Consider the following 18,301-nt stretch of genomic DNA (forward strand, 5'->3'; position numbering starts at 1 on the left):
ATGCTAAATCAGCACATTATCAGTGCTCAGTAGTTCTTATATATCTCTCAGGAAAGTGTGCATCCTGTGCAGGCAGTGTAACAAGCAGTGTGGAAATCCATACTGTAAGGCAGAGAAACATCTATGTTACTGCACGAGTGGGAGGAGGAGAAGTTGAGACATTGCGGAGCTCTGGGGATTTGTCAAGAGTATTATCCTGCTCTGCTATGATGATGTACACAAGCCACATGGATTTAACTGCAGGGCAACACCATTAGAGGAGCTTTGGTTCTTTGCATCCAATAACAGCAATCACAACAATGATATATCAATGCCCTGTGCTATCATTCATGGGAAACATTGCCAGACAGCTCTGATTACTAAGGAAATATCTGACAGTGAAAAGCAAAACAAAACTGGGCTGTGCTTTTATTTCTTCTTTCCAAGTTGTTCACTGTCACAGAGGTGCTTTCTTCAGGAAGGTCTGAGGTCCAATTTAATGGATGGCACTGTGGTCACTGCTCCAAACTCAACATTAGTCTGCACCCCGGGACAAATTTAAACATTTTTAGAGAGTATATATTGTTTCCTCAGACTACAGTTTGGACAGTGACAAAACATCATCCATACAGATCAAGATGGTTAACAAAAATATGATCCAAATAAGACCACAGAAGAGAAACAAGCATGAGATTAAAACCAAAAGAATAGAAAAGATCAGCTCCACGTTCTTCTATCTCTATCTGAAACTCATTTAGTTTCTCGTTTTTCTTTCAGTATGCAGATTTAGCACAGTACTGATCTTTATAGTTCTGTATAAAAATGTACACAAACACGGACCATTCACTTCCTGGATGATTACTTGAAGGCTCATCTCAAGAGTCTCCTCATTGTTGGCTGTCAATTATTTAAGTGGCTTGTGACCGGTTTAGTTTGGGATTAATAAAGTAAATAAAAAAATAAAATTAAAAGGGGGTCATTTTGGTTGCCGGGCTCAGAGCAGTTGAGCAACTGAGTTACCGAGGTTGCAGGCACGTGTCGCATTGTTTTAGATTTTTTATGACTTCTGAAACATTTCAGGTAAATAGTGGTGTGCTCAGAGAATCTGGTCCTCTGGTCTCAGTATTTCTGAAATCCTACTTGGCTTTTTGCATGCCTGTAGGTTAGTTTAACTAGTCCTCTTTTTCACTGTGTCTGGCATAGCTTGTCATATGGTTTTCAAGACTGTTGCACGTCACATTTGATAATTTTGCAGTTTTTCTGTCCAGCAGACATTTGGAAAAAGCAGACTGCTGATTGTCTGCCTGCTAATTGACTTTCTTATCAAATGTGACTGTGAAGGAGATTTGATTCTATTCTTGTTACAATATGTTACTTTTATAATGCAGTCCTCCCTGTGGTGCATTTTTCTGAAAACGTGTGTTTTTTTAAATTCACGTTTTATCAAGCCAACTTTTACCATAGTTACGTTTCACATGAAGCTGTTCGGCTGCTGCCCTTGCTATGTAATTCTGCAGGACTGACTCTAAATAAAGGTCATCACTCGTCACTCTGAGTAAATGCTCACAGCCCTCAGAGAATAAGAAACAGGTCGGGCAATGTTTTCTTTGCATTTGCTCTGCCTTTGCATTTGTTGTGTTACTCAGGTTTCAGTTAGCTGTATTAGGTTTTAAATAGCTACAGAGTTTTCTGAGAAATTCCTTGTTTCTGCTAAGTGATCAGTTTTTCAGCCAGATAGATAAATATATCCCCTGTGCCACCAATCTCAAGTATAGTGCAAGGCAGAAGTATGGGAGTTTCTTTGTCACACATAGCAACAATTGTATTGTGCTGCTGGATCGGTCGGCTCACACCCTCAGCTTTTGTGTCTACCTATCACACAATAGCTGTGCTGCTTTTTCCCACCATGGCTATGATAAAGCAGACAAAGATGAATTGTCCATTCCTTGGTGCATTCTGAATTAACAACATAAAGACGCTGAACCTCCCCTTACACAAGAACATTTTTGTCTCTGCTCCAGATTCTCATCACACGCAGGATTAATGGTGAAAATGCAGTAAATCTTCATATTCATAAAAATACCATCCCATAATGTTCCTCCTAAGGTATCTATATGTAAAAAGATGGAAATGTTATCCAGTACAACATAAAGAAGCATAGCTCCTGAAAATTCTTGTTTTCCTGGGGTTCCTGCTCATTTACCTGGAAGGTCAGTTTATTTTTACTGCTTGAGATAGATATATAAGATAGTCTCTTATAGAAGTCATACAACAGTAAACTGATAGCTGGCTGGAGTGAACCTGGTTGGGCTGTTTGTCACAGTGGTGTGTTTGGTGTTCCATTAGAGCACAACATATCGGTGACATTGCTCACCTATATTTGTGCTGTGCCGCTTACTTAAACCTCCTAAAAAAAAAATATATACAGAAAAATGCAAATCTGTACCTTGAAACATGCTTAGACATGTTTGCCTGCCAGACTTTCAGGTTTTGTTTTTAAGTTGTGAACAAGATGGTTAGCCATGACAGCTATGTGCTACGCTTTCACAACTGCAGTGAAGTCCTTTATTTTCATAGCTTGAAGGTGCGTTTTCCCATGACATTCCACATAGCACACCTGGATGAAATCACTGAAAGCAGTGAGAGACAGAACAGCAGAATGTGAGGCCAGAAAACCTGAATGCTCACATGAGTAGGAAACTCTGTACATTTAGCAAAGCCACCACACTGAGTCAACAAAGAAGTGGGGACTCCTGAAGTCACTGCTCCTTGCACCAGTTTAGTGATTCTAATGAACAACTGCTTGCATGGATATCAATATGAAATAGTGAAAATAAATGAGCCCATTTAGAGCTATGAGCAATACTGCAGCCTCTGTGATTATGTGACTAAAATCTCCTGTCTGCTACCATGGAAACAGAGCACCAGAAAGATGGAGCGGGCGTTCGTGTTTTAGGCTGAGCACGAGGAGGGAGCAGAGGAGCAGAGATGAGTTTCACCATGCTGCCGCGAGCAGCTGTGAGTTTGTGTCACTTCCTCCTACATGTAAAAATCAGAACCTGTGGAACAGGCCTCGTTTTTGCCCTGTAGCATTTCCTGTCAACAAAGAACAACGTCAGGGCATAATGTTACAGTGACTTGGTGCTATTATTACAGAATGTTTGATTGTGTTTTGTCCACTGGTTAAAAATTAAATGGTGATTGGTATTCCCTTCATTTGCACTGACAAAGCAGAATAAAAGCAGAAACAGTAGATTAACCCTGAGGTTATTTCTGAGCCAGTCAGTCAAATACCTGCATAACATTTTTATTGGGATTCAGACCCCTTTAGGGGAGCAGTTTTGTTAAAGCTGCAGTCAGTCCAAGCCTCAGCGGGTCCAAAGGGCGCCCGTCACAACACTGCATGGCAGATGGCCTCTTGGTGCCTCGAGCCAAGTTCAGTACAATCAGCCCTCAGTGTCATTTCAGTGTCATTTGCGTCTCTTTTCATGGACAGTCATCGGGTCTTGACTGGAAAAGACCAATTTAAGCAGCATTAGTAAAAAAACTCTGAAGTAAAGTATTATGCAGTAAATATATAGATTAATGCTCTGTTCCACGCACGCTAGGGATGCGACACGTCCTTGAGCAAGTTTCTGAAGCGAGCCACGTTCACATTGTAAGATGGCTCAATATAACATTTATCAGTGAGTGTAACAGGAGAAAGCAGTGTTTGGTAATGTGCAGTATTGGCTACTGTTTTCCCCAAAGAAACACATTGTTATAGGACAGTGAGGAGCTGTTGTGTGACCAGACCGCAGGACTTAGGAGGGTGGGGGTGGGGGACTGCTGTGTGTCCTAACATAAAAGTTGTGGCCACTTTGTGCTTTTTAAAGGACAAATAAAAATAAACCAAAATGTCCTTTTTCCCATGCTAAAACTGACTCTAAATTAAATGCGGCCTCATGGGAAAGAGGATATATGTGAACTTGTGCCAATCCCTCAGCAGAGCCTATTGTTGTTATTACGGCACAGCTGTTATGGTCTAGAGCCCCATTGCAGTTATGTAATCTCTCCTTTTCTCTCTCTCACCTCACATGAGATGCAGCTGTCATCAATGTGCACCAAAATGAGGTGGAACGGGTTCTCCTCTCTTCTTTTTCTTCATGGTGACAGCCTTCATATAGTGCAGCCAAGTCACTGCTGTGGTTTACATTTTGACTGAGGTCACCGAGACCAAGGCTTTCGTTTACTTTACTTTCTAATACAACATGTAATGATCACAGCCCTGGACAGGCTCATTCTTGTCAGCTAATTATAATTTTTTCATGTTTAATATTCTATTGTTTCACTAGTTTGTTTTATAAATCATCACAGTAACAAACTCTTTAGCTGAGCACATTGGGCTTCAGCTCAAACTCGCTCAAGCACAGGTTGTTCAGTATGTTTTTGTATGGGGCTTCAGGGGACACACGGTTTACAGCAGATATGGGCAATTCTCACTGCAATTCCTTTTCATTAACATAACCGAGCATTAGGCTTATGCTGTTATACGAGCATGGCAGTTCTGAATGATGCTGCTGATCAAACTGAGCAAGTCAATCAGCTGACCTATTTCTGTAGTACAATAAAACTGAAATCCTAATCCAACACCTGATGTCCTCTGGATGACATGTGACCTGTCTTGTTGGGCAGAAAAGATTCTCAAAAATGGCCTCTATAGCTTCACAGTGGGAAGCTGCTGTATCTACAGCTGGAGGCAGAACAGGGAGGTGATTCTGCTCCATGTTGGCTGAACATGGAGCCTGGTACAAGAGTGAGGCCAAATGGTGAAACAGGTCTGTTTTCAACTATAGTGTTTTCAGAATGAAGCACAGCGTAGTTTTACCTCTCAAGCCAAATTCAAGAGTTTCATAAAGCAGCAGCGGCAAATGTCTTGGTTGACTTCTGCCATATCTGTAGCTTCATAGAAAAGTTAACCTTGATTTTTTTTGCTCTACATCTGAAAGAAAGTAACCCAGGATTGGTGTCACCTTTATCTTTTATGTGTGCACTCAAGTCATAATGCACAAGATTTAGAAATACATGGATCACTTTTTACTCTAATCTAAAAATCTTGGCAGCATTGTTAACTGTTCACTCTTTACCACTCAAAATTGGCAGGACTCTCCATTTACTGTGCCAGCACTAAAGACAGATGCAACGCCTCCAACATGTTCCCATGCAGTCAAGATACTCAAGATCAAAAAGCAGTTCTGGCCCAATGGGTGGATTACGAACAGGTGAGAAGTATTAAAAAGGACAGAGTCAAGTCCATTTACATTTTTTTATTTTGCATAATTAACAAACTTGTGCATTCCAGATTTTTTACAAACCAAACACTGTTTGCTTTTAGCATTCACAAGTGGCCAGAGGAGTAAGGCTACTAATCATAAACATGCAGGTCCGTCAGTTGTTTCCAGACATGCCTGCAATGGACATGTAGGCACAGCAACAGATGACCAGGAATCCATGCAGACGTCAAGCCACGCTTCCTTACTGTACAGGGGGGCATCTTGGCAAGTGAGTGGTGTGGCAGGGTTGTACAGCCATTGTTTTGTCAATTAGTCTGTGCTTCAACTTGGAACACATGTTGGAAAAAGGAGATAGAGAAAAAAAAAAAAAAGAAAAAAAAGGCAAGCCTTGTGGAATGTACAGCATATGAGAGCCAGTCTGCATCACACCGCCTTCTCCTGTTCGATGACTGCAAAAGGAGGAAGAAGAGTTTATATCATTAGTTCCAAGGTTGTACACCATAGGAAATTAAATGTTCCTGGATGTACAAGCACATACTTTCTTTGGTTGGCAATGGGTTCTTCACTTGAGTCTCGGTCTTCTTCAATTTGCTCTTGTCAAAGGTTGTGACTTCTTTCACGTCAGGTTTGTCGGCCATGTCTGCGAAGGCTCTACACACACACACACACACACACACACAAAACTTCAATTATGCCATTTTCCACTTTAGTTCACGCAGAACACACGAGTGTGTGAAAAATCTAAGCTGGAGGTCAGAATTAACACAACGTTAAGGGCTTTAAAAATGATCCGTGTAATGTAAAGTGTCGGGCTGAGAACAATTTATGTAAAATAGCCTACGCCGCATGCGTCTGTAGTTATTTGAGCCAGGCTTGAGAACAGCTTTGTGTCAGTTAATGAGCGTGTGCAGCTGAGGGACCACCGCCCTTTTAAAGAAATCTAGATGAGGAGACTGCCTTGGCAAACGCTGTTGAACAATAAACCTGACTTAACACCGGGGAAAAAAGACAGCATAAGTGATGTTAAATTTAACTAAGCCAAATACATTATTATCCAAGTAACTGACTAAGCATGTAGCATATTAACTTTCAGACAGACTGGAGTGAGCAACAGTGTTACTTGTCCGTATGTCACTTTATTTATTTTTTGCAAATAAACTCTCTAGGTTACGATTAATTCCGGAAGTTCTGAACTCATCCTGCGCAGCCAACACCGTTTGATGGTGAGGCAGGACCTTGTGAGACGATGAGGAGACGAAATAACTGCAGTTGTAACTTTGAGCATTCAACAGCAACACGAAAATAAAAGCAGGCTCGAAACAGAAAAAGCATTTAACCGCTAGAGAAGTACACTTACCAGGCTTTTGGTCAGAGACAAAACAACGTGCACGTCTCGCTGGCGTAGGGACACAGTGCCGCGTTTAGCCCCCCATCACACAATAAATACTGCGCCGTATGCAAATAGTCCCTTGACGCCACGCCCACTGCTCCCAAAGCATGCCTTAGTATAAATATGTATTTTCTTTTAAAGTGATAATAGCCAAACGGTGGACATAACTTCTCTATATTTTAAATTTAGCCAAGTCTGTGCATGTATTTGTGGAAAGCGAACTGCGTTTAGTCAGCGGTGACTACCTGCATCGGATTAGGTGAGTGAAATATCTTAATACACTTATCAGTCTTCTTAAGTTTCCGCATACTTTGTTTGTTAAGACTACAAAGTGGTCAAAAGTGAAGGCTGCAAAGTGATTATGAGGAGGAAGACACTGGTGTTAGGTAACTTGCACACTATTAAAATTGTTCCGGGGGCGACACCGTGCGGGCAAACAAAGTAATAACCCGGAAGTAATGTGATGGGGAATATATATGTGTGTGTGGGGGGATGGAGTGGACAAAGTAGCCACACAAGCTGATAAAAAATAAAATAGATACCACGTTTAAACTGTCAGAATCAGAGCAGAGGGATATTGTAGGCTGTAGAAAATAAATTAAGAGTGGTAGCAGATCAGGATATAAGAGGAAGATGACAACATGCAAAGTACAGAGAGAGAGACTGAGAGAAAAAGGGGAGGAAATGGAAGAGAGTAGGCCGTAATGACCAGACTGAGAATAGGACACAAGAAACCTGAACGGGATTAATCTCCATATTGCAGGGAAACATCCAACTGGACTTTGTGATGGTTGTCAGTTAGCAGAAACAAGGAAGATGTTCTTGTTAACTGCAGGAAATATACCTTAGAAAAAAAGGGACATGGTGAAGAGAATGAAAAGATCAGAGGTAACAGGAGGAGGTTTGAAGGACGCATTGGAGTATGGTGAAAGTGGACAGCGCAGGAAGTGTCCAGCCAGCTTTCTTAGGAGGACAGATAATGTAGAAGTTATCTACTTCACTGAAGATGGCGACAATGCGACACCGAGGATGCAAGCTGCCATTAGACTTCAAAGAGGAAGAAGAGGATACAGTGGGTGAATTAATGAGGAAGTGTAGGACCATTTCATGTATATACATTGACTTTATAAGTCTTAGGTAGGAGTATACATCGAATAAATGTCCTGTGTGATTTCAGAAATTTATATCATTGCAGAAAATTTGGTTGTGCAAGTTTCTCCTTTGTTTCCTTCATAAAATTGCAGTAATCTCTTCAAATGAAACAGAACGCAGTGTATTTCATTGTTAGAGTGAACAGGTCTTTGTGTGTTGAACATGTGATTTTCTAGGTTAGTTGGAGGGCAAATAATGGGCTTAAATATTTACATCTACAAAATGACACAGATTTTCAATGGACTGGTTTATTCATAAACCATAATATGTGCATGCAATTCACATTCAGCATCACTGTAACTGTATCATCAAACAACTATGAAACAATGTCTTTCTTTCTCTTCTTTCAACCTTCAAACAGAGTGATAAAAGTTGTGACCACATCAGTGTTGATATAGAATAGTAACTTCAAAACCAGGCTCCAGATATTATTGTCCATGTAGTAAAGTCATAAATTATACCCAGACAGCCTGGTCTTTAGCCTGAACACTGCTTCAGTTGCTGGTGAAGTACTTTGAATAATTCTTGTTGTACATCACTTGATTGTCTACTCTGACCACATTCCTGAGGTTCTGCCAAAACCAGGGCTCTGCAGCAGCTGTTCTCGGCCACTCCACAACACTTTCCCCGCACAGCCTCCTCCTCAGGCGCAGGAAGTGAGAGTTCTGCAGCACGGGCTCCAGCATCAGCAACACGATCACATCCACATTTTCATCCAGCAGCCGTTGGTGAGCCAGATACATTGCCAGCTTGAAAACTCCGGTCTTCACGTAGCCCTCTGTCAAGACAAACAGGGTCTTGCGACTGTATCGGATGCTCTGAGTGAGATTATCCACCAGCGGTACGCCAAGCGGCCAATCCCTCTCCTCCAGACACAGAGGAAGATGCTTCTCTCCTTCCTCTTCCAGTTTCACTCGCAAATTGGTCATCACCCACTCAGAGACATGCGGATCTCTGGTGTCATAGGTCACAAAGACATCATAAACACTCTCTGGTGAGTTCAAGGATTTGTATCCCTTCAGCTTAGCTTTCATATAGTGCAAGACATAAGAAGCGTCCCAGTAAAATAAGTGAGCAACTGTTGTCACTAACATAAAAACAATAATGAAGGAATTTGTGAGAATGTAGACCAAGAATGCCTCGCTGTCATTTACACACTGGTTAATGTCAAAGTACACCAGAGCTCGACCCCTCTCGTTTGCTGGCATATCACATGTCACCTCAGTGGTGAGTCTAGGAATCTTTACATCGCTGTTTTCAATCCACAGAATGAAATCCAATGAGTCACAGGTACACTGGAACGGGTTTTCCTGCAAGTATAAAGTCTTAATCTGATTCTCAGGTTTCGGTTGGAAGGTGGATTGATTGATGGTAGGCAGTTTGTTGTGGCTAAGGCTAAGAGTGTGAAGGCTTTTTGCACCATTTAGAAATCCATTGTCCAAGTGGAAAATATTATTATGACTTAGGTCAAGGAAAGTCAAAGTGTGGGTGAGGTTCGAGTTTATACCTGCCACATTAGTCAGAGAATTGAAGCTCAGGTCTAAAATTTGAAGTTGAGAGAAAAACCTCAAATTCTCCCATTTAAAATCACTAAGTGAGTTGTGACTTATGCATAGTAAGGTAAGGTTACGTGGCAAATTTTCATAAACATTCTCTGGAATCTTTGCAATGTTGTTGTAGGATATATCTAAAATCGTCAAATTTGTGAGATCAGTAAAAAGCATCTTATATGAGCCATCCCTTTCTTTCCAAAGAGTTCCTAGATAATTATGTGTAAACCTAAGTTCTGTTAATGATTTGCTGTACATCTGTTTTGTCGTTAGTGTGTAAATGGAGTTATAACTCATATTCAGCACTCGCAGGACAGGGAGATTTTTTAGAAAGTTTAAATTATGCGTTATCCCAAATACTTGGAAGTAGTGAGCATTGTGACTGAGATCTAGTACTTGTAGTTTCTTTAGTTCTCCAAAGGCATAGTCATAGGCCAGATCAATCTTATTGAATGACAGGTCGAGGTACGTCAGATTAGGCAGCAAGGAGAACTCTGTCCCATTAAGTGCTGCTGAAAATCCATTTCTCGAGAGGTTGAGACATGCAATATTTTCATAACCTTCAAACTGATTCGGAGAGATGAAGAACAGATTATTTGAGCTGAGGATTAGCACCCGTCCAGAGTTAAAGCATTCATGTTTAATAAGGCTGTGTGATAGCTCATAAGAGAAATCTTTTGGATGGGGTTTTATGGGGGGTGAAACAGAAAGGTCTGGCCTCTGATTGTATCTGTTACTTGGAGGTGGTGGGTTTTTCACTGGAATGGGATATAGCCTGTTTTCTGCGAGATATATCATTTTCAAGTGGGACAGTTTTCTGAATATGGTGGGATCAGAGTGAATAATAAAGTTGGTACCCAGGTTCAGTGCAGACAGATTTTTGAGGTGGTACAGAGGTCTGAGTGTACCTGGTCCAATATTCTGAAAGACCAAACCCTCCAAATGCAAAGTCCTAAGGGACACAAGCTTTGAAAAGTCTTCTGAAAGATTTAATGTCGTGGGATAATACTTGAGAGCAAAGTTGAATGAGAGATCAATTCTTTCAACTTTGGGGAGATATGTTAGAAATTTTGCATCCTCAGTAATTGGTTTTAGCAAGAAATTAAACCCCAAGAACAGTTGCTTAAGCTCATTCAGCCTCTCAAACCAGGAGGGATTCATATGGTTCAGTGAGTTTCCTCCCAGGTTTAGTTCCTCAAGCTGTGTCAAACCATGAAATGCTTTAGGATGGATGCCAAGAGAAATGTTTTGACATGTGACACAGGGATATGGAGCATTTTGACACCTTGGACAGTTCCCTTGTAGTTTTAGGATTTTTAAATTTTGTACCCCGTAGAAATCATCTTCTGATATGTACTGTATTTTGTTAGAAGCCAGCTCTAATCTGCGTAATGATTGGGGTAATCCTTTGGGAACTTGAGTTAAGTTGTTAAAAGACAGGCCTAGAGTCAGCAGTTTGGTCATAACCGCAAAACTGTCATCCATAATCGTAACAGATGTTTCACAAGGATTCCAGCTGTAGCAGTTTTTCGATAACCAGAGATGTGTCACGTTCAATAAGCCAGCAAAGCTCCCGTTATGCAGTGACTTAATTTTGTTATTGTTTAGATCAAGGATTTCCACACTGAGAGGGAGATTGTGGGGAATGTCTTTCAGAGAATTGCCAGTCAGTCTCAGTTCTTGCAGTTTTGTCAGATTTTTGAAAGCATTTGCATCAATGATCAGTCCTTTGTTCTTGTTTGCCCAGCTGAGGTTGAGCTTAGTCAGATTCAGTAGATTAGAAAATGCATTAACTGAAATATTTTTGATGAAGTTTTCTGATAGATTGAGCTCAGTTGCATTGCTAGTTATCCCATAGGGTACTTTATTCAGACGACGCCCTCTACAGTCAAATAGGACCTCAGAGGCATTGTTGGCTGCCACATCACAAGGGAACTGTGGCAGCATCCATGTAGGTTTACCCGCAGCAGACTGGATCTCATAATAGCAACACAGAGAGAACAGCAGCAAGTGTATCCAACACGTGACGGTCTGCAGATAAACAATAAGATTAGTCAAAACACAACGGTAATTCCAAAAAGTTATACAATCATGTGAGAACGTCACGTCATCCTGGCTTGTCAACGACTGAGCCTCTCGAGGAGGCTCCTTTCATACGCAGTCGTGATGCTATCACCTGTTACCAATGAACCTGTTTACTTGTTGAATGTTCCATTAAGGGGTTTTATGAGCAATACACTATATTACTACAAATATGTTGCTGAATAAGCATTCATTCACAAAAATGAAGATGATGAGATAAGCAAAAAGTACATTGTCTTTGTCCTGTTTTCAGTTGCATATATGTAAAAAAAGTTTGATTTATAATTTTCTTCATAAACTTTCTGTTTTATTTCTATTTTACACAGTGACTTATATAGTATGTTTTAAACATACTGTATTAATTGACTGCTTATAATCAGTAATCATCATAAATTACATCATAGATTTTGTGTCGTCAATAGTCAGGTGCTCAGATTACCCTTGAAACAGTTTTTACTTGCTGTAATCATTTATATAATGTAATCTGCTTATACTGGACATTACAAGCGTTCTTCCTAATGCAGTTTTATGGAAGTGATGGGTGGTAAACTTTCCATTCCACATTTTGTGCAAAAATGGACTCTATAACGAAACCAAATGAAGCTAACATGCTAAGTCAGTATGCTAATAGAGACCAGTAATAGAGACCAAGCTTCAACAGTCTGTCAGAAAAATCAGATGGATATCTTCCAGAGTTACAGACTGAACTATATGGACAGATGCAATTATTACAGCAAGCAAAATCTATTTCAGTGTTATGCATCTATGGGCAAATTACTATTAACTTGTGAAACTGCACAAAATCGCTTTTAGAGTTGAAAGTTGCTTTTTAGAATGATACCACCTTTGCCCAGCAGGTGGCAGGAGTCTGTAAGTTAAATATCACTAAACTGGAACAGCTGCTCTTGGTGTTTGTGGGCAAACAGTAAATACAAAATATTATATTGCAACAGCAGCACAAGTAGAGAAAAGTTATGAAATTGGGAACTTGACTCAGTAATGTCAAACACGATGATGTTTATCTAAACTGTGCTATCATTAGCTAACATTAGCAACTTTGAGGTATTGGTCATACAAGACCAACGTAGGCTTTAGCAGCAAAACTCGTTGAGTGTTTTGAATTAAGCAGTGTTGGGTTTTCCTGTTAAAAATGCAACTTTTTAATATCTAAATAAGATGTTTCTTCCTCTAAAAGCTTCACAGACTCACTTCGCTCTAGGTTGTTGTAAGTGTTTTTCCACACTGAGAGAAAATAACACGTATGTATTCTGTATTGACTTCCCTCCATTATTTCTGGAACATGGTGGGAAACCAGCAGCCAAATTGTGGTTGAATATGGAAGTCACTGGTAGATTTCAGAAAAATTTTCTATTAAGTGGGAGGTAAATTTGAATATTTATCTGTCAGTGACTGACAAATGTTCACATTCTGAAAAGGAAATTTCTCACCCTGCTTTGGAAACTAAAATCTAAAAATTAAGTCACGGGTCTACCAGCAGACTGCTGCTTGGTAGTCGGTTAACAGTGACGATGATACTGGCAGAATAAAGATGATACAATGTAGCTTTTTCCACACAGTTGTGAGTAAACTTTAATGAATTGTACTTACTGTAGAAATTCCATTTTCAAACAAGAGTCAACATTTTGGAGGTTTGTAAATGCATACACAGTTGGTTAAATTCTTAGCATAAAAATCACAGAAACACAAAATCTTAAAGATTATATCAGAGATAATATTATAGAAACACCCAATTAAAAAACATGCTGGTAACCAGTAAATGTTTAACACATGGCAATGAGTAAATGGTAAGTTCATTTGGAACACAGAGAATCTATTCTCACTTTTGCATAGAACAAAGCAAAAAAGGTACTGACAAACTTGTATCAATGAAACTCACCATTGTGCGTACATGTGTTGTATTGATTCCTTATGATCCTTGAATTACAGTCTCGAAAACAGTTGACCTTCTGGCTGTTTAAAATGAGCTACTTGTAAAATGACTGCCTGTCTTATTTGTCATCAGGTCAATACAATTTAAAACAGCCTCCTTAAATCTACATTCTTTAACTTTACTATACAACAGACTTTCCACAGCAAGGCTCTGAGACATAAGTAGCATGTGAATTGAAGAAGTACATCTGTTTCACTTCCCTATTTCATGATTTGTTGCCAGTTTCATTGCCATATGAGACACAGATGAAAAATATAATCCTCTGCGAAAATGGCAAAGAATGCCAACCTCTTCTCAAATGAGTCATGGTAAACAGGGAATTTAAAACTCACTAACAATACAAAAATGTTCTTTTTGGATTGTACTTCTGCAAATGAACTATAGTGCTGTAGATCATTTGCAGAAGTACATTCAGACCAAGTGCGTAGTACGGTATGTTGTTCTGTTTACAGCGTTTCTTTGAAGAGATTGTTGTATTGTTTGTGGCTTTCCGTGGATAATACACTTCTCAGGCTGAACCAGAAGTATGGTTGGGCCTGAGGGTTTGTTGGCCATTCCAGCACAGACCGTTTATACAGTCTCTTCCTTAACCTCAGATACTTTGAGTTGCAAGGTAATTTTTCCAAGAATATCATTATGATAACATCATTTTTTTCATCCATTAGCCTTTGGTGGGCCATGTAGAAAGCTGTCTTGAAGTTGCCACTTTTAATATATTTGCTGGTGAGAATGAACACAGTCCTGTTGCTCTTGTGGATGCTCTGAGAGAGGTTGTCGATCAGGGGACATCCAGGGATCCAGTCCCGTTCCTCCAGACACAGCGTCAGGCGGCGGTCGCCGCGGTCCTCCAGATGAACACACATTTCCTTCATCACCCACTCGGACACTGCAGGATCCTCCTTGTCATATATCACAAAGGCATCATAGACAGAGCTTTGGGAGTGCAGGCGGTTGTAGCCTTTGAGCTTGGCCCTACAGAAGTGGTAGATGTACCAGACGTCCCACAGGAAGAGGTGGCTAGAGATTGACAGGGCGAAGAAGCTGAGGATGAAGGAAGTTGTAAAGATGTAGAGGATGATAGAGAGGTATCTGTGCTGGCAAGTTAGCAGGTCCACTGACACCACAGGATGACCTCTTTGTGCTCCTGGGGATGCACAGATGACATCTGTGGCCAATCTGGGAATGGTCACTGTGGTTGCATTGAGCCACGTGACAAACCAAATGGCACTGCAGCTGCACAGGAATTTGTTTTTGTGTAAAAGCAGCATGTCCATCTGATTAACAACATCATCTGGAAAGCTAGATTTCTCAATGTGCTCTATGCGATTGAAACTAAGATCCAGATATTTTAAGTTGTAGGCATCTTTGAGGAAATCTGGCGTGAGTTTTTGGATTTGGTTCTTATGTAAAATGAGCTTCTTGAGCGATTTGGTACAGTTTGACAGCATGCGTGGAACAGTAGTTAAGCTGTTTCCACTGAGATCTAAAACTTGCAAAGAACGTAGAAGTTGAAGTTTGCCCCAAGAAAAGGATTTTAGTTTGTTGTTTTTAATGTAGAGCTCAGACAGTTTGTCTGGCAGACCGCTGAACACCTGATGTGGAATGAAATTGAGGTTGTTATGAGAGATGTCGAGGACAGTCAGATTAAGCAATTTCTTGAAATAATTGACATATCTGGTGTCCCCATCTCTCCACAACATATCTAACCGGTTATCTCTGAACTCTAACCTCTCTAGAGACTCACTCTCCATCTCTGTGTTGGTGGAAGTGGAGATCTTGTTGTGGTTCATCTTCAGTATCTTGAGATTTTTCAAATTTCTGGTGAAATTAAGCATGTGAGTCAAGCCCTCTGACTCGAAATAATGATTGTTGTTACTTATATCCAAGATGACCAGACTCTTCAGCTCTTGGAAGGCAGTGGAGTAGAGCAGGTCCAGGCGATTTGAGGAGAAGTCCAGATATTGCAAATTAGTCAGATAGGTGAATTCAGAGCCGTTCAGACTTTGGCTCATTGCGTTTCCAGACAGATTCAGGCATCTCAGCTCTCCAAGATTTAAAAATCTTGAATGCAAGAAGAATATGTTGTTTCTGCTCACATCCAGAGTTTTGCCAAACTGACTGCATTCCCCTTTGACAAAGGATGTAATAACACCAAGTTCTTTATCTTTGTATTTACAGCTGCGTGCATATTCATCATATCTGAAGTAATGAATCTCTCTCACTTCCTCTTTTTGGTACTGATCAGCAGCTGACATGGGAGACCAGAGCAAGGGCTCTCCTCCAGAGAAACCAACAGTGTCTTGGCCGTCAGAGGGACTAGAGATTTTGTTGTTAGACAGATTGATTATTTTAAAGCTTTTTAAGTCCATGAGAATACTAAGATTTGTCATTTTAATGAAATTTGTACCCAGATCTATAACCTCTAAGTTTGTGAGCGGTTTCAAAGGAGCAATGCTCTCTGGCTTTAGTTGCTGAAACACATAGCCTTGTAGTCTGAGAATTTTCAGGGATTTGAGGGAGGAGAAACTACAGCTCAATCTCAGAGTTTGAGGGTACCTCTGCAGCTCATAGTTAAATGAAAGGTCCAATTCTTCCAGTTTCCCCAGGAAATGTGGGAAGAATGTGACTCCGATCTCTCTTGCTAAAAAGTTTGATGAGAGATCAAGCACCCTGAGCTCTGTTGTGTTGGCAAACCACTCAAATGGCACATATGTCAGAGAGTTACTGTGCAGGCGCAGTGTCTTTAGTTTCGTCAGCGATTTGAAAGCTGTCTTGCTGATTTGAAGTTCTGAATTATTTGGGCATGGCTTGCATGGGAAAGGAGCATTGTAACATCTAGGACAGTTTCCGCTAATATCCAGAATCTCAAGGTTTGTTAGGTTTTTGAAATCCTCGTCAGTGACTTTTTGAAAGTTATTATTATAGAGATACAACTCCTTCAGACTTGTTGGTAGTTGATGTGGAATAAAGGATAAGTTATTTGACTTTAGGCTTAACAACTTTAAATTGTTAAGGTGCAAAAATGCACCATCCTCTATATCATAGGAAAAATTACATGGGTTACGATAATAGCAGTTTTGGCCGAGATAAAGCATCTCAACATTTCTGATCTCAGAGAGCATTTTTTTAGAAATATAATAAATGTGATTCACTTCCAAACTCAGCAGTACCAGGTTTGAAGGCAGGCCTTTAGGTATACTGTTGAGCTGATTGCCATCTAGATAAAGTGCTCGCAGATTCCTCAGGCTGGCGAAGGTATTTTCCTCTATTCTCACACTCTCAGTGCACATACGGTCCTTGGGTCCGATTTTGATGGGCACACAGTTGCACCTCATGTCAATCTCAGTCAAATTCTCCAGATCTTGGAAAGAGGTGGAGTTTAATTTAGGAATATGGTTGATGGTGAGTGTCAGATTGGTAGCATCTCTTGGGATGCCACGGGGGATGTCTTTGAGGCTTCTCTCAGTGCAGTCTACCTTCACCACACTCCCATTGTTGGCCTCACTAACATCACACGGCAGAGTTTTTGGGTAAGAAAAGCTAGCTGTCGTTATGGAAAGGGAAAACCATAGGCCTAGCAGTGCCACACACATCTGTAGAGAAACACAGAGGGGTTCACTGAGAAATGTGTGCAGGCGTAAAGCAGATATTATGGTTAATATTATTAAGATAACACACATAGTGCGCATACAGTATCAAGAAGATAAACATTTGTATCTAAGCAAGTATGTACAGGATATGCAGTGAGGAAATGGCATAATGTTTGATTTTCCACCTCTCCATGTGGTTTACAGCCCGTCTGATCAAAGCCAACCTGCCATTTCACTACTTACAGTTTTTACTACTTAATACTTGCAGTATTAATACAATATGATATATGATACAGTGCATGAACAAATGTAACTGACACTCACCAGGTGGAAGAACATTGTTCACATTAGAGATTGAAAAGAGGCCCTGCAATGAGTCCTGTTGTCAAGTTGCATCTAGTTCCAAAAGAACACTGAAACACTGTAACATTAATGTTACATGAGGGAATGAAACTCACAGGTGGCCGAGGTAGCCCATTTTGTGTATAATTATCCAGAATCACTTCCTTATTTTCACAAACCACACACATCTAACTCCATCTTTTACAAGGTCTGCGTGATAAGAGTTTATTGATTGCTGTTTGTTATATAGTGGTGCAAACATATTTATGCTACGAGTACATGTACTAAACGTGTACTAAAACGTTTCCTTCATAATGATCAAAGATAATACTCTGTTACTCAATATATAATGACAATCACATTGCCACATCTGGAAGAATTGTGGGCTGTTCGGGCAACCAACAGTGAAAAGAAAGGTTTCATTTCTGATTAGCCTGCAAGAGAAAGTGAAACATATGCTTGGGTTGAAGTTTTCCAGTTTACAGAGTAAACACGCTATTCTGGCGCAGGGTTATCATCTGTGTCTCTGTGGTTCCATGGCTTCTTATTAAGACCCTCCTCACTACCTCTAGTGAATGTGTGAAACTATTTGATAGGTTTCCAAAGTTGGTGTTCATGCCCCTTTAGGTCGAGCTGTAATAACTTGCCAATTGCCAAACTTTTCATCAACGGGTCAAACTTGAATTTGTCAAATACATTTCCAACCAACTGCCTGCAAAAATTTCATGACAGCAGTACTTTGTATTTTGTGCTAAGTAGGAAAGCTTATGAGCCAAGCTGAGATGGTGAACCTAGTAAACATTACCTGCTAAACTTAAGCATGTTAACATTCACTGTGAGCATGGTGATGTTAGCATTTAGCTGAAAGTACAGCCTGGCATTGCTGTAGACTCATGTAAGCTTCATGCAGCATGCTTGACCAGTCTCACACAAAACGCTGTGCAAACACTTACATGCCCAGTGAGTGGGCTATATGGGCTATAATCATCTTT

The 18,301-nt window shown here is 40.4% G+C and overlaps 2 protein-coding genes across 2 annotated transcripts; both read right to left on the reverse strand.

Moving 5' to 3' along the window:
* Positions 1 to 8,026: 8,026 nt before the first annotated feature.
* On the reverse strand, positions 8,027 to 13,702 carry LOC124067621 (toll-like receptor 8). Its single transcript, XM_046405145.1, has 2 exons — positions 13,324 to 13,702; positions 8,027 to 11,375 (listed from the first exon to the last, which is right to left on the reverse strand). The coding sequence occupies exons 1-2, from the start codon at positions 13,324 to 13,326 to the stop codon at positions 8,289 to 8,291; spliced, it is 3,090 nt and encodes a 1,029-aa protein (XP_046261101.1). The 5' UTR covers positions 13,327 to 13,702; the 3' UTR covers positions 8,027 to 8,288.
* Positions 13,703 to 13,808: 106 nt separating this feature from the next.
* On the reverse strand, positions 13,809 to 17,402 carry tlr7 (toll-like receptor 7). Its single transcript, XM_046405144.1, has 2 exons — positions 17,292 to 17,402; positions 13,809 to 16,970 (listed from the first exon to the last, which is right to left on the reverse strand). The coding sequence occupies exons 1-2, from the start codon at positions 17,304 to 17,306 to the stop codon at positions 13,824 to 13,826; spliced, it is 3,162 nt and encodes a 1,053-aa protein (XP_046261100.1). The 5' UTR covers positions 17,307 to 17,402; the 3' UTR covers positions 13,809 to 13,823.
* Between the last annotated feature and the right edge of the window lie 899 nt (positions 17,403 to 18,301).

Source organism: Scatophagus argus, chromosome 11 (genome assembly GCF_020382885.2).
Source record: "Scatophagus argus isolate fScaArg1 chromosome 11, fScaArg1.pri, whole genome shotgun sequence".
Taxonomy (NCBI): Eukaryota; Metazoa; Chordata; class Actinopteri; family Scatophagidae; genus Scatophagus; species Scatophagus argus.